The sequence below is a fragment of the Mustela lutreola genome, chromosome 9 (genome assembly GCF_030435805.1).
Source record: "Mustela lutreola isolate mMusLut2 chromosome 9, mMusLut2.pri, whole genome shotgun sequence".
Lineage (NCBI taxonomy): Eukaryota > Metazoa > Chordata > Mammalia > Carnivora > Mustelidae > Mustela > Mustela lutreola.
In genome coordinates, this window is record NC_081298.1 from 127,361,545 (window position 1) to 127,389,033 (window position 27,489).

The 27,489-nt window shown below is 37.3% G+C and overlaps 1 protein-coding gene across 6 annotated transcripts in view; it reads right to left on the reverse strand.

Moving 5' to 3' along the window:
• NCOA1 (nuclear receptor coactivator 1) overlaps positions 1-27,489 on the reverse strand; it is a 237,361-nt gene that overhangs the window by 61,019 nt on the left and 148,853 nt on the right. For all 6 annotated transcript variants that reach the window (XM_059132487.1, XM_059132484.1, XM_059132485.1 and 3 more), the window contains 5 exons: positions 23,941-24,107; positions 17,979-18,076; positions 8,223-8,400; positions 5,757-5,936; positions 4,714-4,809 (listed from right to left, as the gene is read on the reverse strand). In XM_059132487.1, the coding sequence (XP_058988470.1) occupies positions 4,714-4,809; positions 5,757-5,936; positions 8,223-8,400; positions 17,979-18,076; positions 23,941-24,107 (719 nt within the window). The remainder of the gene's footprint in view (positions 1-4,713; positions 4,810-5,756; positions 5,937-8,222; positions 8,401-17,978; positions 18,077-23,940; positions 24,108-27,489) is intronic.

Consider the following 27,489-nt stretch of genomic DNA (forward strand, 5'->3'; position numbering starts at 1 on the left):
ATGGACAGAAGCATTAATAAACACTATTAATTTTTATTACATATGGTGGGGCGCCTGGTGGCTCAGTGGGTTAAAGCCTCTTCCTTCGGCTCAGGTCATGATCTCAGGGTCATGGGATGGAGCCCCGCATCGGGCTCTCTGCTCAGCGGGGAGCCTGCTTCCTCCTCTCTCCCTCTCCTGCCTCTCTGCCTACTTGTAATCTCTGTCAAATAAATAAATAAAATCTTAAAAAAAATTTTTTTATTACATATGGTAACAGAGTGTATCACTTACATGATAATAAAAAACTGTTTTGGCCTTGGAGTGTGTATTAGCATCTCATATTCTAAAATTCAATCCCAGTCAAGTATTAAAGTCATGCCATAAGGACCTGAAGCTGCAGAGACTAACTCAAATTGAACTCCTCTGGTTTGCTCTCTGGATTCTACTCTCTGTCTACTAATGACTAGATAATTTATTGGGAAAGGAGAGACAGAGATGAAATACATCATTTTGGTTTAAATTAATTTCCAGTAACTAAGTGAAGAGAATATAAGAAAGTAAGCAAAACTTTCCTTTTCTACCTCTTCTTGGGCTGTAGATAACACTTCATTTAACAAAGACTGAAGGCAATCAAAGTTAAATCAGAAAAACATAACAGCATTAAGATTGGCTAGATATTCTACACACAGAATATATGCTTCATAAACCGTAGTAGTGACTTGCTATTATTACCGTACTTCAACAAATTTCCTAGATGGCTATGGAAGAATTCAGGTAAATTATTCCTTAGTTAACCAGGGGCCAATTAATCCAGTTTGGGATTATCCAGATTTTTATGCAATCTTATATTAACACAAAATAATATAGGCAAGATATATACATGTATAGAGTTAGATTAATAATGAAAACTTGCAAACCCACCAACCAACTTCAGAACTGGAATATTACCTATTCCATTCCATTATGTGTGTACTCCTCACATGTCACATCCCTCTGTTTTTACATTCTCCCGTCAAGAAACATCTAAATTGTATCCCGTTTTTTGATATTACAATGAATGCTGCTGTGAACACTATCTACATTTTCCATGGTGCATGTGTGTGAGAGCTTCTCTAGCGTACAGACATAGGACAGAACTGCTGAGTCATAGGTTATGTGAATATTCAACTTTATAACATTAAACTGTTCCCCAGAAACTTATATAAGAGCTACTCTTAATCCAACATCCTCTCCATCACTTGGGGTATTGTCAGGCTTCTTTATTTTTTACAATTAGTAGCTGGAAAATGTTTATGATCTAAATTTGTACTTTCCAATGAATGAGGTTGAGAATTTTTCATTTTTTCCTCTTTGGTGAATTGCTGATTTTTTTCCTTATCTTCCCTCTTCTCACAACAGACTCAAATCTGTTGTACTATTTGTGCATCCTCATTTTAACTAATTCCTTCTTTATGTATTACACTTGGCTTGCCTGGAATTTATTAGGCTTCTTTAACTCAGGGTCTTGAATCTGATACATCTGAATCAGTCTGATAAGGCTGTTGCCCAAGTCTTGGCGTAAATGTAAATGGTAGAAAGAAAAAAAATTTAAACTTAAAGGAATTTTGTTATTTAAGAATGATTTGGGAAAAGCCTGGTGAACACTTGGCTGTAATTACAAACAATTCTGGATTTTCTAAGAATTATAATTATTTAATCTTTGTCTCTTATTACATCAGAGGTCAAGAGTTGGTTATAGCTGAGAATTGATTGTCACAGGGTCTTCACACACAACTATGCTCCTCAGATGCAATGACAAAGGGAGGGGTAGGTGTTCATGTCAGTACTAACCACAAGAAAGCAAGAGCCTAGAACTGCATGATCAGAGGAGAGAAAGTGATTAAATTATCAGCAATGGTAACAAATGACTAGGTAACGCAGTGACTATCTTAGAAGAGGATCATGAATGGGTTGATTTCGAGTCCTCTGCTTGCTAGAGAAAAGTTTAACTAACCAATCCAACTAGTAAGCCACTGTTCAACATTTCTTGGCAGATGATTTTTTTTTTTTTAAGGGATGGGAACCACTTTTAAAAGTGATGTAACTCTATGGAGAATTAAAAGTACTACTAAAATTTAAGGAATTAAATATCTAATACTTATTGCAACTGGTTTATTATTTTTTTATCTAAATCAATGATATATTTTGATGATACAATAAAATGTTATTTACATTTTAAGAACACTTTATATTTCTTTGCCACCTTTCTATTTTTTTTATATTTTACATTTCCTCTGGTATCTTCTATATAATAAGTGTGTACAGTACAGTGATGTCCTTGTAATAGTGCTTTGGTAGAAGGCAATGCAATATAAAGGAAGAGCTATATATTAGGGCCTATCGATGTCTGTTCTCACCAATTAGCTGTATGGTTTTGGAAAGGCACCATTCTATCCTTTGTAAAATGAGTGGGCTCGAGTCCATGATCTCTGAGGTTCTCTCTAGATTTATAATTATTATTTGATTCAGAGCTTAATTTTTAAATTTATACACATCTACTTTAAAATCAGGTACATCTAAAATTTTAATGCTGGGTCCTTGGTCAGGAACAAAACTACCAGTAATAACATTATTCCTATGGGAAAATATAGTCTTCTTTAAAATAATCCAATTTACGGGGCACCTGAGTGGCTCAGTCAGTTAAGGGTCTGACTTTTGATTTTAGTTCTGGTCATGAAGCAGAAGCAGAGTCTGCTTCTCTCCCTCTCCCTCTGCCTCTCGCCTTGCTTGTAATGCTCTCTCTCTCTCAAATAAATTTTTTAAAAATCCAATTTAAGATTCAATGTATAGAAATGCAATATGAGGAGAAGCTGAAATTATCCTCATAAATAATTCCTAAATTGGGCGCCTGGGTGGCTCAGTGGGTTAAGCTGCTGCCTTCAGCTCAGGTCATGATCTCAGAGTCCTGGGATCGAGTCCCGCATCGGGCTCTCTGCTCAGCAGAGAGTCTGCTTCCCTCTCTCTCTATCTGCCTGCCTCTCCATCTACTTGTGATTTCTCTCTGTCAAATAAATAAATAAAATCTTTAAAAAAAAAAAAAAAAAAAAAAAAAAAAAAAAAATTCCTAAATTATCCTCATAAATTTCAGGCCTCCTTCATCTCCCACATTTATTCAGTGACCTGACTTCCACTCTTTCCAGCAAGCTTTCATTCTGCTCACAAGCCCTTACTTGGTTTTATGGACGCAAAAGACCAGTTATATTTTTCAGTAAACCCTATTCTTCCCCATGCATTAGTATTTTTGGTTTTTAATAAAGATTATTCAGTTTTTCCAGAGCTGTACATGGGTGGGAAATGGAAAAGGAAATGTAGATGGTAGACTCAAAAGAGAAGGAAGAAAGTTATGGTAAAGGATAATTACCATGCGCAGATGCTGTATCTCCAAGTCCTAGACATTCTCTTTACTATACTCTATTATTCATGCTAATTTATCCCCACCTACTCTTCAGTAAGAGCAGCTGGGAGCTTATCTTTAAAAACACAAGAATAAAAGCACACAATAGGAATATTAAGTTTCTGGGACTAAAAAACTAGTAAATATTGTAACAAATATTAACAAATGTTATAAATAATGGTAAGGGTCAAAAAGTATTTTAAACCTAAACTTTCACGAAGAATAAAATCCAGTAGAAATGATTTTTAAAATCTTGATCTGCTAAAAAATGTCTCTGAGATATCTATCCTTATTTTAAAAAGAGAGAAGTAGTTGATACCTAAGTAACTCTGATGTGAAAGTATGAAACTTGATGTGTTAAAGTGAAGATAGGATTATATAACATATGAAAAATACTATAGAAAATTGTAAAGGACAATAACAATTTGTTTTGGCTAAAAATCAAATATGAAGCAGGCCTTTATAAAGAGGGCCTTCCTTCCTGGCACTCACTTTTGGGCACTGCTGCCCTTCTTTCGGTTCCTCTCATGCACTTGTCTGTTTTCCCACAGGCCTCTGCAGCTAGCTCTCCTTCCTCAATCAGGAGCTCTCAGGCTGCACCGTGACCCTCCTTGCCGCCCCTTCCACACTTTGCGAGTTGGCTCCTCCTCATCTTTTGGAGCTTAGGGCTCAATATCAGCTCCTCCAATAGGCACTGGTTCACCAGCTAATTTAAAAACAGGTTCTCCCTATTGGTTTGCCTTTTCCCATCTCACACCCAGTGACAGGCACTTCCAGGCACTTAATCAGTATGTGCTGAATACATTTAAAGAAAAAGAGGAGAGGAAAAAGAAATAGCCAGATCCACTGAAGCATAATTTTAAAAGCACCATTTAAAAATAATTATATGTACATCTACCTTGCCAAATTTCTTTAAGAATCTTATTCCATGATTATGAAAAATAATTTATAACCAAAACAGTATGTGAATAGTTATAATGTTCTCCTCAGCGCCCTGCCCATGACAATGATTACAACATCTAGAATGCACAAGATAAATGGGGTGCCTGGCTGGCTTGGTTGGGGGAGCATGTGACTCTTGATCTTGGAGTTGTGAGGCTGAGTCTGATGCTGAATGGAGATTACTTAAAAGTAGAATCTTAAAAAAAAAAAAATTAATACAATGAAATATAAAGTGCCCAGGATCAAGACCATCATTTAAAATGTATTCTGTTTAAGATGAGTGACCAGAAGCTGAATAGCAGACAACAGAAGGACACAAAATTTTGGATGTAAATTCTGAATTCTGCAGTAAATACCTGTAGTATCTTGCTTGGTCATAAAGGATTCTACACCTGTAATAGCTGGAGGCCGAGGTAATCGCCGTGCAATACAAATCAAACATGACTGGAAATCTGCCAAAACAAGAAAGGGAAGTTGAAGAAGAGAGGGCAGAAAACAGTTCACATCCATCATTTTCCATTAATGGTTTCCATAAAACAACACATGTTATAGGACCCAATACTGGAGTCACTCTGATCTAATAATATAATACTAGAGATAAAATTGCTGGTAACCAAATTTTTTCAAAGTCCCATTTCCAATATTTTTGAGTGCTACACAGCTGAACATGAACTTCGATCATATCAGACAGACTGGCACTGGCATGTGTATTTTGTAAAAAATCCTCAGTTGACTGTGGCACCCATTTGCAGGTGAAACCTGCTACATGCATGGCCTTCTTTGTTTCTGATTAATTTCTCCTCTTCTACCTTCCCCAGTCCTTACTCCAGTTTCCAGTTTGTGGTGCTCTTTACTTAGCTCAGACTGGCTCACGTGCAGAACTCATCCTCCATCATATACTTGACGAATGCCATGTTGATACCATGTTCGTATTAGAGCTTCAGCTGTGTTTTCTTCTGCTCATACGCTTTCTTCTTGTAAATTACCTTGTATGGCCTCAAAAATGCTAACTCTATTCTCCAATGTTCCCCACACTCTAAACTTGAAACTTTCTAAAAATCAGAGCTGTTCAACAGCCTGCTGCATCTGGTACATTTCCAACTGGCAGCAGTTAGCTACGTCTCTTATTTCTAGGCAGCAAGTTGGTTTGAATTTGACATTTTAGTGGGAATGCCAGCTTAAAACCGAGAGCGTGGGGGCATTTTAAAGGGGTGATTCTAGATGTTGGCAACTTTCTTAAGTATTGGGAAATAACACAGTAAGCTGAATCACCACTATGATGCATAATATAGTAGCCAAAATTATTATCTGAAAAAGGCTGTTTATAATCAATTACCTCCCTGATCTTTAAAGCCATGGAAAAAGCGAGCAAAGCCCTTAAAATCACCCTTTGTTTTACCTTCTCCATCCTCTTGAATTGATTTTGGCTGTGACACAGTGAAGCACTGCATGACTTCATAGCGCTGGCACACTTCTTGGTTCTCGGTGCCTGGCTCATCCGGAGGGTGAATTAGCATCCTGCAGTTAAAGGTATGGCTGTTTCGTCGTGTTGCCTCCTGAGGCCACGGAACTCCATTTACTGTGGAAGAAAAACTGATTATATGTCTGCGAATAGGGTGAAGAACTCTGAGGATACAAAGACATACATTTAGCCATCTGCTTTATTAGATATTCAGATTAAAGACAGATCTCTTCGCATTTAACATTATCCTGAGGCAACAGGATACTTATCTTCCTTAGCAAATCTTAATGTCTACCAATTACAAAAAGTGCAAAATTTCTAAGAGATTGTATAGGATGTCCCCCCCTCAAAAATAAGACCTAACGTATTCCTAATTCTTTAGCAGTCTTTAAAAAAAGTTAAAGACAAAAAATAATAGCTCACACTCTTACTCAGATTTTTTTATAGCAGTTAATTAATGCACTTTTCCATTTGTTTCTGTTACACCCTGGAAATGAAAAAATGATTGGAAACCAGAGACCCATTGTGAAGCAGGAGTTTTAACCTGGCAGGTATATATTCTTAAGGATGGGCTTGTCAAAATGTGCACCTTTTTGGGGAGAGGATTCAAAGTTTCTCAAAGGAGACTGTGACTCAAAAAAATATTTAAACTAGAAAGAGACCAACCTTGGCTTCTTAATGACCATTCTTTTCACAAACCATTCTTCTCACCCGCAAATATAGTGGGTAGTCAATAAGTTATTACATAAAAATTGGGATGCCTGGTTGGCTCAGTTGGTTAAGCTTTTGATTTCAGTTCAGGTCATGATCTCAGGGTCGTGAGATCAAGTCCAGTGTCGGGCTCCTCACTGGGCATGGAACCTGCTTAAGACTCTTGCTCTCTCAGGGTGCCTGGGTGGCTCAGTGGTTAAAGCCTCTGCAGTTGGCTCAGGTCATGATCCTGGGATCCTGGGATTGAGCCCTGCATCGGGCTCTCTGCTCAGCCGGAGGCCTGCTTCCCTTCCTCTCTCTGCCTGCCTCTCTGCCTACTTGTGATTTCTGTCAAATAAATAAATAAAATCTTTGGAAAAAAAAAAAACCAAAGATTTCCGCTCTCTCTCTGTACCCCTCTGCCTCACTTCCTCCCTCTCTAAAAAATTAAAAAAGTAAGTTATTATATAAAAATGATTGTTAAAACATAAATGTTGCCTGATTTGGTATTAAAAAACTGAATTCAGTTATAGAAAAGATGTCTGTATATTTCATGTAATCATCACTGTGTGATGGGTCACTACTGCCCAGTTAACAATGTTATATTCAAACCATGGTGGCAGTAAGAGGGTTTTTAAGGCTCTTCTCTTGCTATTTGCGACAGTTTTCTTACTTTATCCTCTGCACTGAACCTCCTTCCTTTTTAGTATCTCATCAGCCTGTAACTGTTAGAGGAAATCATGGAAACAAACCTATACTGGAGGAAGGAGTCTTGGTTTTGTTATGAGCAAGCGGTGAGGTTTAGGTTAATTACTTTATCTTTGTACCATCTTTAAAATAAAGGAATCTGCTATATTATCTCTCAAGTCATTCATGCTCTAAAATTCTGTAACAAAACACAGAAGACCCCTTGATAATTCAAATATCAAACTAGTGATTTTAATAGAAATAATCATTTCAGGCCCTCAGGTACCATAAACACACTACTCTTTTTCAAAGAAGAAATAAAACTTCCACTCTATTGAGTGAACAGTATAGAAAATAAAGAGCTACAGATAACATTTTATTTGCATGTGCAGTTTAGTTATACAGAATTTCTACTCAAGGCCCTCCCCTTACTTTAGCGCACGCACAGGCTAAGCAACAGGCACAGGGTTTAGCAAATGGAACAGAGGTTGGAAATCAGACCCCATCCGTCCTCTCAGCTGGGCTCCTTTGTCAGCAAACAATCTGTCCAACCATACTGGAAACTTCTGAGTTGAAACCACTTATATCCAAAAATGTTCATTTTAATCCATACATAATATGACAGAATATTTTCCCCTTCCTTCCTCCCTCCCTCCTTTTTATCTTTGGAGCAGGGTGGTGGGAAGGATATACATTTGTCTCTTTCTTGGACATAATCAAAATTGAAAACAAAGGTAATTTCAAGCAGGAGCTTCTCGTGGCAAGGCAGCTGACTGCTCTGCTTCTTCCTACTGTCATATGACTAGGGCATAGCGAGAGGAGGAGGATAAAAGGAGTGCTCTCTATCAACTATTTGAGGATACTCTCTCTTCATATTTACATATCAGGCCGAAATGAAATTTAAATATTTTTAATATGTTATAACATATTCTAGAATAATACTATGTACTACAAATATAATAATTGCATAATGGAAAAGAAAGCTACAGAGAGTTCATATTCTTTTCAAAAAACATTGTTTTATACCTAGTGATTTGGGGAGCAGATTCTTCACAAATTCCGCATGATCCCCCACATGTAGTATGCTGTAGACACTGGTATTCATTAATTCCTCCTGATTGTAACCCAAGTAGCTGGTCACATTCTCTGACACAAACACAATTCTCCCTTCACAGTTCACAACAAAGAAAAATCCATCCAAAGCCTGCAAAGCCAAAAAAAAAAAAAAAAAAAAAAAAAAAGATTAGGAGGTTAATAAAATAAAAGAAAAATAAACATATACATATCTCTATTGAAAAAGAGATCAGAAATATATATCAAGTTAAAAGAAAAAGGGAGCCTGAATAGAAGATTTAATATTGCATGTTTTCTGTAGAAGGGGCAGGATTTTAAAACAGACTATACAGTAATCTTCACAGGCATGAGTGAGTGTATCAACCCTCTCTCTCAGAGAGAAACTTTATGGTAGCAGATGTGAAGCAAGTAACTGGTATTAACGTAGTCATAAACATCTCTAAACTATAGGTTAAGACCTGGTCTCTACCCTCAAAGAACTTGGGGTATGGTGGTAGAGAGGCATAAATATAATAAAATACCAGTAATGCAGCGTCAGAGTCATACACCAAATACTCGATGAGCACAAAGAAAGATACCTAACTTGAGGTTGGGTTGAGAGACAAAGAGAGGCTCTTTACAGACCCCTGAGTTCTACAGAACATAGTGGAGGAGCGGAAGAGGAATAAGAGAATAACATTCTAGGCAGAGGGGACAACGTGGCACATTAAGGAACAAAAAAAGCAGTTTGGAGTTGGCTGGAGTACATGGTACAAGACAGGCTCATGCCAAGAAATAAGTTTGGAGAGGTAGGTAAGAGTCAAATCTGAGGGCCTCCTATGCTCTGATACAGAGCTAGGGGGTCTCAAAAAAGAAATATAGTATGCCCTAAGGAGAGCATTAAATCCTAGAGATGGAGGGAAAAAGTCAGAATCTCTGTTTATAGTGTAATCTAAAAAATAAAGAAGTTAAGCTTAATAAACCATACTGACACCTTGATACCTCAACTCAGTCCAGACAGTCACATATCACAAACCAGGGAATCCGGAGAGAAGATCCAGAATTCAGTGGCTGACAGTGGCACGTGGCTTATTTGTAATCGTTCCACTTATTGTAACATATTGCAATTTACTTGCTATAGGATATGTATAAGCAGTAAAGACAAGATCTTTAGAAAGTAGAACATGTACAGGATTCTATAAAAGATGTAAAATGAGGGACGCCTGGGTGGCTCAGTTGGTTAAGCAGCTACCTTCGGCTCAGGTCATGATCCCAGCGTCCTGGGATCGAGTCCCACATCGGGCTCCTTGCTCAGCAGGGAGCCTGCTTCTCCCTCTGCCTCTGCCTGCCATTCTGTCTGCCTGTGCTCGCTCTCTCCCCTTCTCTCTCTCTGATAAATAAATAAAATCTTTAAAAAAAAAAAAAAAAAAGATGTAAAATGACCATGAAAATCCTCTGTATCACACACATAAGTGTGCTAGTTATCTGCGGCAAAATTCTTAAAAGAGCTAACAGTGTCATTGGCTATTCATTTTTCTTTTTAAAAAAGGCAAGTGTCCCAAATTTGCTAACCTCTTCTATGACGATGAGTGGTTGTGATAGTAAGTTACCTAGCAGATGTTTTCCAAATAACAAACACACTTAATTTTGTCCCTCCAGGGTCAAGATAACATTTAAACAGTGAGTAAGAAGTAGATTTCCTTTCAAGAAGACATTTACACTACAGAGACAGCAGGTGAAAATGCAAGTTTTGAAATGTTACTGTAGTTGCGATTTTGTCACCAAAATGATAAAAATTATTTGTAAGAATTCTCTTCTCAGTTTAAAAATTTTAAAACAGGACTTTTTACCTACTCAAAAATCTTCCAGTTTCAGTAGGGTTTAAACTCATTTTTTTTTTTTTTTAAATGTGAAAATGCAACACCTTTTGATTACTTTGGAAGAATCACTGCTTGAGATCAAGGAAGATGGAATTTCAATAAAAACCTAGGGATGTGATTAATGATCTAAAAAACCTCACTCTTAAATAAACCCTTTGCTGACCTATTTCATGTTTAGAAGAGCACAGAAAAGCACCCTCATTTCTAACTGGCTGTTTTTCTGTTTCTATAAGTCAGATTAGCTATAAATTTCATAGCAGGTGATCAATACATCATTTGCTTTGCAGTTTATGTGAAAATAGAACAATGGAAATACAGATATATCAATTTTTAAAAAGTAGACCTGAAAATTATTTAAATTGTTCTTAGCTATTAACTGAAGCAGCATAAATACAATTTCACTTAATTTATTTTATTTTTGGTCTCTTAAAGGAGTTTAATAAAGAACAGTGCAGGTATAACTAAGTGTCATAGTTTAGAGCAAGAAACAGTATTGATATTGACATCAAAGACCAGCAAGCAAAACCTGGTTGTTCCATGGAGAACCTATGGCAAAGACCACACTACTCAGCCTCTTTGGCACTACCTTCTCCCCACCCCACCCCCTTTTTTTAAAAGATTTTATTTATTTATTTGACAGAAATCACAAGTGGGCAGAGAGGCAGGCAGAGAGAGAGGAGGAAGCAGGCTCCCTGCTGAGCAGAGAGCCTGATGCGGAGCTCAATCCCAGGGCCCTGGGATCATGACCTGAGCCGAAGGCAGAGGCTTTAAGCCACTGAGTCACCCAGGCACCCTACCTTCTCCCTTTTCAGGGCATCCTTCTTGGTTCCTCCCTCTCTGCCTCCCCAGTGACCCTGTTTATCCTCAAAGCCACAGCTACTCTCTCCCTTGCTTTCTTCACTTTCCATGTCTGTCTCTGGTATCTCTGGAAGTTGCCTGTTACCTGCAGAGGGAAGGGGAGAGAACAAGACCCATTTCTGGGGTCATTTCTGTCCAGTCTGAAGATTAGCCAACAGTGGGCTCAGCATCCAGCACCAGAAAGACCTTCGGATTCACCCGGACTATTTGCTGCATTTTTAAAATCCAAGGGACTTAAAAGCTCTCCTTCATTGTAGTAGGGCTGGAATCCCTGTAGTATCCTTTCCACAGACCTACTGGGGCTTCTCCAAGTTCTCTTCCCATTGACTGTACCTGACTTCACTGCCAGGCTGGGAAGTTATTCTAGTAACTGGCCTCTGGAATATGCAGCTGATCAGCCTTACAGGGAGAGCAGAACTTTCACCAGGTCTCTATCTGGCCTCAGTTACATAGACTTGCCGTTTCCTCTGTGAAGTCTGGGGCATCATGTTTCTTTTGAGCTTCCCCAGAAAAGGCTGGCTGGGAAAACAGGTCCACAAAGGCTCCCTCGTGGTTGCAGAGTTGTCCTGCTGACCCTACACCTGGGATGCAGACAGCCTGTCTCTTGCTGGAAATGCCTTTTTTTTGTTCTTGTTTTTTAATTACAATTTATATATGTACTTAAAAAATTGCTTAAGTATGAAAATGAAATAGTACAAGATCTGCTGGAATCTCACCCCCAAGAAACTGGTAACATTTCAGGGGATATTCTTTAAGACTATTTCTATGAATATACAAACATCTCTAATTTCTTCAAGTATGACTGACTAATATAATCTGCTGATACTCGCTCTTATTCTACAACTTTCCCTCATATGTTGTGCGTATAATTAACTTCCAAGTGTGCTTCTGGGAAGGAATCTTCCTGTTTCTCCATGCCCTGGCATCCAGTCTTCCACTGAGCTATGTACAGACAATAAGCGTCCATCCATTCAGCACAACATCAGCAATCTGAGGGGGGTTCTCTCCTGACACCCCCCAAGTGTCTCACAGCAGGGGTCCACACTGGCCAAGACTTCTCACAGGGCCTTGGTCTTACATGACCCCACGAGGTTCACTATCACCTATGTGCCAGTTAACAGGCAAAAATCCTGGAGATAAAACACACAATCCTCAACAATTCCATAGTCTCTAAAGGAGAAAAAAAGGTACACACAGTACACATAGTTATACAGTACGAAGGGGAATTCAAAAGCTTATGCACAGAGTGAAGCACTCGAAATGGGCAAAGGAGTGACTGTCACTGGTACAGACTCCTGGGAGGAAAACACACTATGCCCGAGCCAAGTCTTGAAGGATACTGAGTAGTAACTCAGGTGGATGAGGGTTGGAAAGGACATTCAAGACAGAGGAAGCAGCTCAGAGGTTAAAAACAAAATCTCCTTGTATGCACTTGTTATATTTTTGTCATATATATCAGTAAAATGTGTTTTTTTTTTAAATCTTCAAGAAAAGCAAAAAAATAAGGAGTTTATTATAAAGGCAATGGGCATTTTCTTGAAGGCCATGTTTTTAAGCACAAGAATGACATGATCTGCTTTTACAAAGATCCTTCTGGCAGTAGCTCTGGCAAGCAGACTGGAAGCAATTACAGTTGCAAAGCTATTGTGATACTCCAGTTCCAATGAAAGCCTGAATTAAGGCAACAGCAGTGGAAGTGATAGGAGAGAATTTGACATAGGCAGAACAAACAGTATTTGGTGACCTCTAGCAGCTCTGAGAATGAAGATTTGGGGTCATCTTTCATTAATGATGTAAGGTTTCTGGTAGATAAGTGTCTTTCCCTCAGAAAGGGGATCAAGGAGTAAAGAAATGTACTCTTAATTATTTTACTTTTTTTTCCCCATTTTTAAGCAGGAGGTAAGAGGATAGATTACAAATTTAGTTTTAGAAATGTATTTGAGGGGTGCCTGGGTGGCTCAGTGGGCGAAGCATCCGACTCTTGATTTCGGCCCAGGTCATGATCTCAGCATCCTGAGCCCCACATTGGGTTCACAATGGGCATGGAGTTTGCTTAAGATTCTCTCTTTCTCTCTCTGCCCCTCCTGCCCCCGCACTCTCTTTCTTTCTCTTAAAAAAAAAAAAAAAAAGACGTTATATTTGAAATGACTAAGCAACATTTAGATGGAGATGTTCAGAAGGCAGCAAGACATAGTGAAAGAGAAACTGAAGGGAGATCTGGGCTAAAGATAGACATTTGCAATTTACAGGTACATATGATACCATTTGTTTTTTTATTTGTTCTTAACTACAATCATCTTTTCCCCTTCCAAAGAATATCTGATTTCCTTTGGGGAGTTACTTCTTCCCCATTAAATAAGGTCTCATGAGATTCTTAATCAGGCCATTGGGAGACTTCCAGCCTAACTGGGAACCTTGAGGAGAAATGCAGAGAGAATGAACAGAGCTGGAATGCATTCATTCTAACAGCAGGGCACTGCCCAAATGTGTCTAAGAGACCATTTGTATTGTACCTGCTTCCTAGCCTCCTTAAGATGCCTTGGTTTCATCTTTTTTCCAAGGATTGTTTTGTGCTATCCAAACAGCACTCCAATAAATTCACATGTGCTAAATTTAGTCAGCATTGGTGTTGCCTGAAAACCAAGAACCCTAATTGATAATTTACATATACTTACATGTGCACATGCATACATGAATATATCAGAGGACACATAGATGTAGATGAAACTGCCCAGGAAATGTGCACAGAATAACAAAAAGGAAAGGAGCCAAGGCCAGAACCCTGAAGGATACTAACATTTAAGAGGCAGTTGATGAAAGAAATATGAGGTAGAGGCTGAGGAGTAGCCAGAGAGGAGAGAGTTCTGGCAAGGAGGCAAGAGAGTTTTAAGAAAGAGGGATTGACAGAGAAAGACAATTGTCATATGATGTCTCTGATATGAGGAATTTGAGAGGCAGGGCGGGGCTAAGGAAGGTAAAAATGAAACAAGAAGGAATTGGGAGGGAGACAAACCATAAGAAACTCTTAATCTCACAAACCAAGGGTTGCTGGGGGGTGGGGGGTAGGGAGAGGGTCGTTGGGTTATAGACATTGGGGAGGGTATGTGCTGTGGTGAGTGCTGTGAAGTGTATAAACCTGGTGATTCACAGACCTGTACCCCTGGGGCAAATAATACATTATATGTTAATAAAAATAATTAACATGAAGGAAGGCAGGGGGACTGAGTGGTAAATGGTGTCAAGAGGCATATAGCAATGTTAAGGAGTGGAACAAAGTGAGGTAAGGAGGCCTGAATGCACTGAGCACGAGACACTATGACTAAACAGAATCTTTCTTGGGAAGCAATAGGAGATAAGGAGCTAGAGTCAGATAACGCAGAGCTCTGAAGAAGAGGCAAAGACTTTAGACAGCAGAGAGCAACAATCAGGACAATAAAAAAAAGTGCATGAGTACTTACTATGTGTCAAGCAACAAATACTTGTTGAATAAATCAAGTCTAATTCTACTCTTCCTTTAAATGTGAGGACATTACCTCCAATATCTTCATTCTTAACTCATGCTACTTTATGTTTAAAAGGGGAGGGGAAAGAATAACTGGAAAACTGGCTGGCGAGAATTTCTCAGAGAATGGTTCGTATTTGGTTACTTTTTAGATGAGCACATCTCCCATCTAAGCAAGTCCCTCTAGACCAATGCTGCCAAAGAGAACTTCCTGTCATTGCAGAAAGTTCTATATCTGTGTGTCCAGTACAGTAGTCACCAACCACATGTGGGCACTGAGCAGGTTAAATGTGGCTGGCGAGGCTGAAGCACTGAATTTCTCATTTTATTTAACTTTGAACAGCCAAGTGTGGCTAGCGGCTATTTTACTGAATGGTGCAGCTCTAGACTGCAGTCTGAATGAACCCAAGGAGAGTCACGGTGGCTTTTCACCACCTCTCCTGGCTGCCCTGGGTTAGACTCTATACAAAGTTTAAGGCCATGAAGATGAGATTGGGGGCACAGAAGGCAGCACAGAAAAAGGTGCTGATGGAGGCAATGAAGTCTGTAAAAGTTAGTAATTCTATTTTGCATCTGTTTCACATATCTGTGGCTCATTAATAAAAATACTATTAGCTCCCTGAAGTCAAGAACCTAAATACATTTCTATTCCGAGGTTTTAGAATTTCTAATTTGATGTGCCTTTTCCTATTTGAAACTGCTTGTCCCATGATACCTAACTCATGTGCAACTCTGAGCCACAGCTTTCCTTGGATTCACAGTGCTTTGTTTGTTTGTTTGTTTGTTTTTTTAAGATTTTATTTATTTATTTGACAGAGAGAGAGAGATCACAAGTAGGCAGAGAGAGGCAGAGAGAGGAAGGGAAGCAGGCTCCCTATCTAGCAGAGACCACAATGTGGGGCTCAATCCCAGGACCCTGGGATCATGACCTGAGCTGAAGGCAGAGGCTTTAACCCACTGAGCCACCCAGGTGCCCCCACAGTGGTTTTCAGGGTAATAATTTCATCAGCTAAAAGAAATAATTCCTACTTTATTTTCTTTTTATAGTAGCTTTGAGTGGACATTTTCCTGTCATTTTCTCTTCGTGCTAAAGTGTTGTAGATTTTGCTCACACAGCAATAACTAATGTTTATATAAAGTAAAGTAGCGGCAGTAATACGCTCTGTCTCCAGTCGTGCTGTGTTCGGGCTGTTGATAACCTGCTTGCTGTCCATGTTGATCTCTGTGGTTTCTCAAGAACCTGGGATGAAGCTAGGATTTAAATAATAGCTATTTTCCTACAGGAAGCCCAGAAATCTCAAGAACCTGTACACCTTATACTTATTAGTATCTCAAAAGGCATTATATGTAGAAAACAATATAATATTTAATGAATTGAAAGGAGTCCCGAGGCTAGTTTTAAATTTTAGGGCACTGAGAAGGCAGAACCCACACAGGAAAACTAGAAGTTTTGAAAAGTCTAGCCTACCAACATCCTGTAGGAGAGAGAAGATAGGCAGTAAATGCTGACAGATCAGGTTCTCTAGAAAGGCCAAGGGTAACCAAGCAGTGGGCCAGTTACAGGTACCCAGCAGGGCAAAGAGATGGAAGTTGAAAATGAACCAAAAGTGTTTTTCTTTCCTTAACATATTTTCCTCTAAGAGATTATATTTTAAAATTTTAAAACACAGCAGTTGAAAGAATTCTGTAGTGAACATCTGGAATGTTGACCATCTAGATTCTACCATTAACATTTTTACTATACTTGTTACAATACTGTTGCCAAAATAAGGTCATGTGTCATGCAATCGACTTAGTAAGTTATGAAAAGAACAGAATAAAAACTATCAGATGCTATCACATGTGGCTAGCTCCCCTCTCCCAGTTATATGTGCGTGCACGTACTCAGGTGGTAGTTATTTCTATCCAGTTTCAATGGCCTATGTCTTTTATATGTTACAGTTCTATAAAATATGAGCCCATTCCCTAAAAAAAAAAATCATTAAGACCAATACTGTAAGTAATACAGTGCTTGTGTCACATGGAGGGAAAATGAACAATTTAGATTTTGAGGGGGAACTGCTATTAGGAGAGCAAAAAATATTCAGTAGCCTGTTAAAGATATAGGAACAGAGTATGTGAAGAGGTTAGACCAAGAGGTATGTATTTAGGTCTCATATCCACAGAGATGAAAGGTAAAGCAAAGAGCAAGAAACAAGAAATTTCTGGGGGTAGAAAAGCAAGAACTGAATTCTCAGAATATTCTCACATTAGCAGTGTTGGCAGAGGGAATTATGGATGTTTTAAAAAAAGAGGATTTAGTCGGGATAATAGAGAAAAATGCATCAGGGAGCTAGAAAACAAAGAGATCTGTGTAAGTCTGAATTGTAAGAAAGACTTCACCAGAAAGGGGGGCCTTCAAGTAGGACAAGAAAAGGAAAATTTACTGCATACACAAAATAGATTAAAAATATATGTGTAAGATTAAGAGTCACTTATGGTTTGTCTCCCTCCCAACTCTTAATCTCACAAAACAAACTGAGGGTTGCTGGGGGGAGGGGGGTTGGGAGAAGGGGGTGGGGTTACGGACATTGGGGAGGATATGTGCTTTGGTGAGTGCTGTGAAGTGTGTAAACCTGGTGATTCACAGACCTGTACCCCTGGGGATAAAAATATATGTTTATAAAAAATAAAAAATTAAAAAAATATATATATGTGTGTGTATATGTGTATATATATATATTCACATTTATTTATATATGATTTATACACATACACACCTATATATAGGTGTACAAAGGAAACTAGGCCTACAGACAGAAAGGCATAAGCTGTGGGGAACGAGTGTGTCCATACACATATGTCCTTAAACATTCATGTATGAGAGGGAGCACTTAAGGTGATGAGCCTGCCTGGAAACAAAACATCTGCCTTGAGAACAGAGGGAGTGAGGATTAGGTAGGGAAAGCTGAGGAGAAAATTACACAGTAATTACAAAATAATTCAAGTTTAAAAGTTCTTCACTTTAAAAGTTTGGTAAGGATTGTTAAAATAGTAAGTTTTCTCACAGTGTTTACATAAACAATTAAAAATTTTAGTCAGGAAACTAAACTAAACTACTGCAATAAAGTGAGGCATACCTTACTCAAAAGTGAAATTCTCTTGTAGACATGCAAATAGCACTCGCGAGCTAAATGACTCTATGTTTTTTATACCCACGAGTCCAACCACCCCAGAAACAAATGGCAAAGCCATCCCCTAGACTTCAGTTTTCCATCTGACTACATGGAAGGCCTTCATGAAAGTCCTCATATTCATCATTCACATTTATCCTGAAATAGCCACAACTGTCAAAATAGGTTACAAAATAAAGTAATTATTAAAGGTTTTTTAAAACTTACTTTGTTTTCTAATTTATTAATTGGAAGTAAGACATAAAAGATAAAGAAAAAGCCAAACTGGCTTAGACCAAAGACTCTGACCACTTTGTGACTCAGTGAAAACAGCTACCTCCAACAGAAGAGGTCCCAGGGATTCCTTTTCTATCACTCCCTGACTGCTGGACGAGATGTCTGACTTCTGCACTTCATCATCAGTTGTGGATTTCTCTACAATAAAGAAACAAAAAGTCACAAATCCAAAAAGGTGCATTTCCATGATGGCAAGTCTGTGAAGACATAGATTCACCTGGTTTAAGATTCAAATAACATTTGTCTATTACCTATGTGATATTTATTAAGAGTATTATTTAATCTTAATTATACTCATTTTATGGATGACAAAATTGAGGGTCACAAAGGCTGAGTAACGTGTCGCAAATCATGTAACTATTAAAGTGGCAGTAGGAGAATTTGAATTCCAACCTATTAAGTCCAGTATTCCAACAATGGGAAAAATGGTATAAATATATAGCCTGTTTAGAAAGTCTACACTTAAAGTTTTTAAGAAATGCTAAATTGTAGTAGAATGACGGTTTTCTCCATTTTTCTTCATCCTTTTCTGATTTGATCAATTGCCACTGAATAAAGAGTGAACAAATGCTTTTTCCTTTAGTGAGCCTGCATGAATTAGCTAACCTTTCACATTCATGTGATCCGATTGATAAATCCGTAACTGCTAAATGATCTGAAATTCTTTTGTGCAGTGATGTTGAAAAAGCCATCCATCATCTTAAAGCAGCACCATCCTTAAATAAGTTTCCAATCTGTCAAACTAGTTAGTTAGTCAGCCAAAAACCAAATGTGGTATTATTGAATATAGAGACTCATTTTTTCACTTTAAAATATGAACTATTTCATATATTCCAAAAAATACAGAAAATGACATAGCATACGTTCACATATCCACCGTTCGTTTTTCACAGATGTTAACATTTGCTTCAGGTCCTTCCTTTTTAAAAAAATAAAATGCTGCCCATAGAACTAACGTTCTGCCACCGTTCCTCCTTTATCCCTTTTCAGAACTAATCTGTATTCTCAGGTCAGAGTAATAATTTCTAAGCCTGTTTTTATTACTTAAGTACACATGTATGAATTCCTGAATAATATATTAGTTTTGTGTTTTAAAGTTTACATAAATATACTTTTCCTACTTACTTTTGCCATTCACTATTATGTTTGAGATTTAAGCACACTGATGAAGATTTAATCCATTCATTTGAACTGGGATATGGTATTATATCATATGAACAACTCACAGTTAGACTTCCTAGTCCACCCCTGACAGTCCTTTGACCACCACATACAGTGCCGTAATAAACTATTTTCAGTATTTCCTTTTTTCTACATGTGTGGCAGCTTCTTTAAGGTAAATAAAAGTGAAGTTGCTGGATCATATAGGGTCTGTGCATTTTTGACATCATTAAGCTTGGGCCACCTGGGTGGCTCGGTTGGTTAAGTGTCTGCCTTCAGCTCAGGTCATGATCCCAGGGTCCTGGGATCGAGCCAGCACTGGGTTCCTCGTTCAGTGGGGAGCCTGCTTCTCCCTCTCCCTCTGTTTTCCCAACCACTTGTGCTTTCTTGCATTTAACTCTCTCTCAAATAAACAATATCTTTTTTTTTTTTTTTTTTTTTTTTTTTTTTAAAGGGCTAAGTCTGACAGACTACTCTCTAAAGAGAATGTATCTCTAGTAAGGTTTAAGGGTTTTTGTTTCTCTGCACCTTCACTGGCAACTGATGGCACTTTTTTTTTTCTTTTTAGTTTTGTGACTCTAATAGGTATAAAATGTCATCTCTTAAAGTATTTATAATAACAGCTTTACTGAGCTACAATTCACATAGCATACCATTCATGTATTTAAAGCATAAAATTCAATGGTTTTTAGTATATTCACAGAGTTGAGCAACTATCATCACAATAAATTTTAGGACATATTCATCACCCAAAAAGGAAGCCTTGTGCCCTTTAGTACTCACTCTCCATTTTCCCGATACTCCCAAGCCCTAGGCAACCACCAATCTACTTTGTTTCTATGGATTTGCCTATTCTGATCATTTTATATAAATGGAATCATACAATGTGTGGTTCTTTGTGACTGGCTTCTTTTGCTTAGCATGTTTTCAAGGTTCATCCATATTGAAGCATTTGTCAGTACTTGATTCCTTTTTGTTGCCAAATGATATTCCATTACATAAGTATACCTCCCTTTACTTATCCATTGATCAGCTGATAGATAGGAGTTGTTCCTACTTTTCAGCTCTTTATGAATAATGATGTTATGAACATCTGTGTGCAAGTTTTCATGTAGACATATGTTTTCATTTGTCTCAGGTTTATACCTACAAATGGAATTGCTGAGCGATATGGTAACTCTATGTTTAACATTTTGTGGGACTACTGGACTGTTTCCCAAAGTGGCTCCACAATTTTATTTTACGTTCTTAAAAGCAGCGTTTGGGGGTTCCAATTTCTCTCATCCTTACCAACACCTGTTAATCTGTTTCTTTGATCATAGCCATCTAGTATCTTATTGTGGTTTTGATTTGCGTTTCTCTGATGGCTAATGATATTGAACATGTTCGTCATTTATATGTCTTTGGAGAAAAGTCTATTCAGAGCCTTTGCCCATTTTTAAATTGGATTATTTATCTTTTTAATATTAAGGTATAAAAATTTCTCATTTAGTTCTAAGACATACTTCCTTCATTAATTTATATGTTTATGACACTAAGACATGTTTTTGTTTTTAAACATTAGTTTGCTGAAAAACATAAACTATCAAGTTCAAGTAAATTAAATAACTGTGTGAAAAACAAAACATCTAAAGTTTTAGGTAAATCCTAAGGCAGGAGTGGCTGCAGGACCAACTTTCTGGCTTAAGGAATGTAGACAGAAATGACATGCAATTTCTGGGTTTTATCCTTAAAAGGAAAGAAGTGTGTCTTCCCATTTTCTTCTTCCCCCTTCCTGTCAGCAGGGATATAGACAGATGAGCCATGTGTGACCACAGAGGTGATGGCAATACACTAGGAAGGGCACAGCAGAAAAGACAGAAGGAATTACAACCTCTGACACATACCTAGATTATCTTGTTAAAGCCACTGTACTTTGGTCTCTTGTTACAGTAGCCTAGCCTATATCCTAACTAATACATTCTGTATTTCTCAATAATATGTTTATTTGCTGTATCTTGAATTATGTCCTCGACAGACATTACTGACCTGCTATCATGAAAAGTAAGACTTGAGCTTACTTACACCCACCTTCTACATACATACTTCTCCATCCTTCCGTCCTCCCAATACAGTTACAACAATTTTTAGAACAATCAGTATTTAACATCTATGTTACTATGGCTATATAAATATACTTCACAAATGAGCCAGATGTGTGCTATAATTTATGTTTCTTATATTTTGTGTTTTTTTTTTTCTTTTTTAGAACAACTCATCTCTAAACTATCCCCAAGAGTTGAAAAATTCCTCTCAGTTTGGTCAGTCATCATATATTCTGCCCCCCCCCCTTTTTTTTTCCTATGGAAGTATTCCTCCTTAAGTCCCTCATCCACCTGCTCCAACTGGGACTGGCTATGTTTTTAGGCTGATGCACAACTGTAATCCTGGGTCTCCTTTTATCTTTCTTCTGTTAAGATTCCATGGTTTCCCTGGATTAAGATCCTATTGCCTTTCTTTCTTGGTTTACTACCTTGGTTTTACTAGGTATTTCTGAAAAAACAAAACAAACAAACAAACAAACAAAAAACCAACTTTTCAATTCTGAAATGTTGGCTGAATATTCAGGCTCTGAAGGTCTGAGAATGTCTTTATTTTGCACTCATACTTCATTTGGATGCACATAGAATTCCAGGTTTAGAATTCTCATTTTTTAGTACTGTTATTCAGAAATTTGGACACATTCTGAGTCTAGTGTGTTGTCTATTTTTTTCTCTCTCATTTCTTTTCTCTCTCGTGTCTGAAAATTGTGCAGTGATGTGAGTTGTTTTTTTTTCCTTCTCTTTTTTATTCACTATGCTGGGCACCATATGAGTACTTTCAATCTGGAAACCCACATCTCTCTAATTCTGAGAAGTGTGCTGTTTTGCTTTTGTACTACTATGCTTATAATTTCCTCCCTTCTATTTGGTTTGTTCTCTTTCTCTGGAATTAATCATATGTTATATCTCCTGAACTAATCCCATACATTTTCATCTTTCTCTTGGTTTTCCACTGCTTATCTTTTTATTTTACTTTCTAAGGGATTTCTTCACATTCTTTTTCAACCCTTTATCTATTTTTCAACAGATACTCACTGAAAGTCTACTATGTAGCCAGGAACTGCTTTAGGTATTGATGACACAGTGATGAACAAGCAAAAATCCCTGCCCTCATGAAGCTCTAGTGGGAGTAGGCGGACAATGAACATGTAGCACATGTAACATGTTAGGTGCAAAAAACACTGAGGGAAAATAAGTCAAGGAAGCTGTGGAGGTGTGTATGTATTAGACAGGATAGTTACGGACAAGTTCATTGAGAAGAAATGTTTGAACACAGACATATAAGGGGTGAGAGAATGTACATATCTGAGAAAGTATATATCTGGGAAAGAGAGTATATATATATATGGGAAAGAACATTCCAGACAAAAGTAACAGAAAGTGCAAATACTTGAGGCAGAGAGTGCCCAAAATGATCAGGCAGAGGGTGTGAGTAGGCAAAGAGTAGAAAACAAGGTAAAGAGATAAAGTTTATTTCGGCTATCTTGATTTTAAGTACCAAAGGTTATTTGATGTTGTGAATGTTTTATTTTATAGCATCTTATTATTATTTCATACATGAAATATTTTCCTTTTTGTCTCTGAGGGACTGTTGGATGGTTTTAAGTTTTTTTCTGCTCCCTGCATTGTCTCTGCTTTCTCTAAGTTCCCGTTTTTTCTACTGGCTTGATTTGTGCCTTTTCTTTTTCTCTTTGTTTGATTACAGCCTTTCCTCAAATATCTGGATTTTTATTCATATTAAAAAGTGAGGTACTAAAATGCTGACTGGCAGCTCTGTGAATAGAGGGGGCAAGGCAGAGAACTGATTTGGTCATGTGCGGATCATTCCCAATGATCAGTGTCTATACGTCTCTTCCTTTGGACTGCTCAGTGTCCCCAGAAGAGTCCTCCCACCTCTGACTTAGGGAGTATGAGTCAGGCTGTCAGGGTTTGAGACCAAGCAGCAAGGAGACATGTAGCCTCTTACTGGCTCTCCCCTTTGCATACTTAAAAATACCAGCTTCTCCTCTCTGCTCAATCAGCTGTCACTAGACGATCTACTTTCCAACTTATAAAATCTTAAAATCCTATCACTTTAATCATCATAAATATATTTGTTTATACTCTTTTGACATTGCTTTTCATCTGATGTTCTTTTGGGTCTATTCCATTTGTTGTATGTGTTCCTACTTACTGTAGATTACTTCCTCATATGTTACATAAATTTTTAGCATTAAATCACTTGTTCTTTGGGAATGCCTTGGGGCCAGGTGTGGGAATTTCACTCCAAAGTACTCTGCTTTTGTATCTACTTTAGTTCTTTGTAAGGGGTTTTGTGGTATGGGTGCTGAGTAAATATGAGTAAGTACAAATACAAATCATAAAAAAAATCAGGGTGTTCTCATAGAACACTGTTTCCCACACTCAGAGCCCAGGCTTATTATTCAGATGGAGGGATTTTCTTACAAGTGAGCTATTGTCTTTTAACACCATGCCAGAGCATCCCGTCTGATACCACAACTTATGTGTCTTAACTCAATTCCCTAGGATACCAGGTTCCATAACCAACCAAGGCAACAAGTGTTCATGTTAAATTAATAAGCCTTGTTGTTATAACAAGAAGCCTCTCAGATTCACTTTCTAAAATAAAGACCATCTAAACAAACATGCTTTAATAAGATTATGAGATTCAATGCAATTTCTTTATAATAAAAAAATAAAATTGCATATTATAAAGGTCTTTATAACAAAGCACACAGCTATGGGTTTGGTTTTGTTTACCTTGTTCCATTCTCTTCATTAGCTGTATCTGATCGACTGTCTTCTTCAAAATCTTGCATTTGTCTGGCTTTACACTCAAACTGTCAATGTCACTGATGTTGGCAGACAGTAACTCAGCTAGCTCTTCTAAATATTTATTTTCTTGCTCCCTGCGCCTCTTTTCAGTGCTGTTACACAAAGAAAAACCAGTCAGTGTACATTTCTATCACCGTACTTCCTTCTCTCTTCAAGTACTTAATATTTACATACTTATAGAGATCTGTAATCTTATCCGGAATATAAAGTCAGATTTTGAAAACAATCTAAATTCACATCTGAAAACCAGATACTACGAAATACTGAAGTACAGAAAACAATTCTGGCCAAAGTACGTAAAAAGAATGACTGCCATCACAGAAGTTATTTCCTCAATGATATAAATACATCAATTATTTCAAATAGCGAATGAATGTTAGATGTTAAAAGGAAGCAGATGGTACATATACAAGTTGCATTTGGAATTTATTTTACATTCTAAATATTATAAATTAAGCAGTGGAGACTATACTACGATTCAAATAAGTTATACTTGGAAATCTGATAAACTGTCTTAATTTTTTTGCTACTGAAAGAAATCTGATGAACTCTTGATTCTTATAATGATTTGACCATTAGTTGGTCCTATCAAAAAGAGTTTCCATCCAAAAAGTAAAAGAAGAATAAAAAATCAATAGAGAGACAAAGGTACAGAGAACAAGGTCTTTTGTATAAACTTTGTTCTAAAAATAGAAAGAACATCTATTTATAAGTTCTCATAAATGTAATAAATAAAATCAATTTGGAATAAGAACAAAGGATAATAGTGCAAAAAGCTAGCACTTTATATTCATTCCAATGTACTGAATGAATATTGTTCACTTTTGTTTTCCAGTCTTTACTTCTGGGTTAATTAGCCAAATCATCAGGCAACTTGCTTCATGTAATACATACAAAGATAGTGAAGTATTACTTTGAAATGAATTTTTCCATTATCAAATTAACATAATAAGAAAGACTGGACACAAATAGCTCTTTGTTTTATAAGCAGCAATCAAAATCATCTGGTATAATGGTAGAAAAGTGGCAGAAAAAAAGAGGTGAAAAGAGGGAAAGACCAGTTGCTTTTTAAAAACCTCATAATTGGCAACAATTAAAATATCTCTTACTTTTCATAATAAAAAAAACTATAAAAGCAATAACATTTCCATAACAACATAATAAGTTGACAATCAACTGTATTTAACTATGTAAAACAAGATGCTACAAAATAGTACACATCCCAAAACAAAATCAAATTTTAAAACTACAACAATCGTATTGTCTTTATCTTTAAAACCTTTCATTATAGAAGCTCACAGAAAAAGCACCTAAACCTAGAGAAAGACGAGTCCAAACCTAGTGGTAGAGAGGGGTTGGTTTCAGGGTTGGGGAGGCAGATAAACCCACCCAGAGCTTTTTCAAAGTTATAAACTGGGAATGGAAATGTCAAGTTAAAGGACCTATAGGTAGTTCAGTATGCTTGAACTATAAGTAAGAAACAAAAGGGCAAGAGATGAGGTCCAGGCCAGATCATGAGGGCTCTCGCATACACCAAAATAAAGAGTATGCACAGTGCGTTGCTTAAAAGCACAAGTTCAAACCTCCTTGGTCATTTATTAGCTGTGTAATGCTGGGCAAGTTACTCAGAAGCAATTTAACTTCTCTAAGCTTCAATTTCTTTATCCGCAAAACAAGGATGATGACATTAATTATCTCCCAGAATTGTGTGAGGATTAAAAAAGATGATACATGTAAAACGCTTGGCAGAGTTCCTGGCTATTAGTTCAATAAATGTTATCTATCATCACCATTTTGGCTATGAACACTTATTTTCAGGGTAAAAGGAAGCCTAGAAGGGTTTCAGAAGAGGAATGCGTGGCATGACCAGATTTGTAAGCTCCCTGAAGATAGAAAACCTGTCTCACTTCACTTAACATCCGTAATAACATGCACACCATGCTGGCTGAATAGCAGGCACTTAATAAAGACCTGTTGAGCTAAATTAGAAATGTTACACAAGCACAAGGCACTGCTACCTGCCATTCTGAGACCAGCATTTTAATCTCCATTCTCCAGTGGAGTTAAGGAATGGAGAAGAGGTAATAGGAGGCGATACGAGACATCTCACCCCACCAAACAACTACTAAGAAACTCTATCAGGGCTCCTGTGGACAGGGCTGGCAATACCTGAAGTCTAACATATGCTCTTCACGATTAATGAAGAGTCAGTAGGTGATAACAAAACCAAAAGAAACGTGACAAGGTGGTATTCATGGGAAAACTCAATCAGCTTCAAAATCACAAAGTTTTGGTTTACCATACCAAAAATAGCAATTGAAACTAAGGCCCACATTTATAAAACTGAAGGAGGGAATGTTTTCAAGTATTTTGAAAGCAAACATACAAATGTAAGGATTGTTCTTACAAACATATAAGGATTGTCTTTAAAACATCTAAGAGAAAAATATATTAAATTTTTAATATTTTTAATAACATGATTATACATGTACAAAAAACAAAGACCTACAGATAAGCCATTAAACAAATAGGAAAGTTCAGAACACTGGATGCACATGCACACGAGACCAATAATCCCAAATCATTAGTATTCCTCGGTATTAAAAACTGCCAATTAGAAAGTATAATAGACAAAACCATTTCTAAAAACAATAAACATTTGGTAGTACACTGGGATACATCTAACTAAAGATGAGGTAGGTTTTCAAAAGGGAAATTTATAAGCTGTTACTGAAGAACAGGGAAGACTTGAATAAGTGAACAGCCTTTATATATAAATAAGAACACTCTAGAATCTGGAGTCTAGAAAATAAAAATCTCATTTCTCCCCCAACTTAATCTATAAAAGTAAATGAAATTCTAATCCAAATCCCAGGAGTATTTTTTTTCCAGAAGAAACATCTGAATTGAAAGTTAAAGGGATAAGAAGAGGGAAAACAATACTGAAAAATGAAAAGGAAGAGTGACTTGCCCCTTCAGAGATCAAGGTGATTGTCTTAAGAAAGTTCAGAACCAGATCCCTATCTATTCGGGAACTTGATCTATGATAAAGGTAACAGCACAAAAGCATCGAAAGGATAGGGTCATAATTACTTATGAGCTACATGGGAAAAAATAAAACTGTATCTATCACACACAAAAATAAATTCCAGATTAATGAAAACTCTAAATATGTTTTAGGGGAAAATACATAAAAATACAGTTAAGGCCTAAGGCAGAGGGGAAAAAATTCTTTAACAAGATCCCCCAAGAGCTTGACACATGAAAACTGAAGGTTCCAAGATACATCAACAGATTTCAAAAACAGAGTTAAACAGACTGGGAGAAGATACTTGCATCAAATATAAGCAAAACAAAGTAGTCGCTAGAAAATTAAAAATAACTCTTTTTTTAAAAAAGATTTTATTTATTTATTTGACAGGCAGAGATCACAAGGAGGTAGAGAGGCAGGCAGAGAGGGAGAGGGAAGCAGGC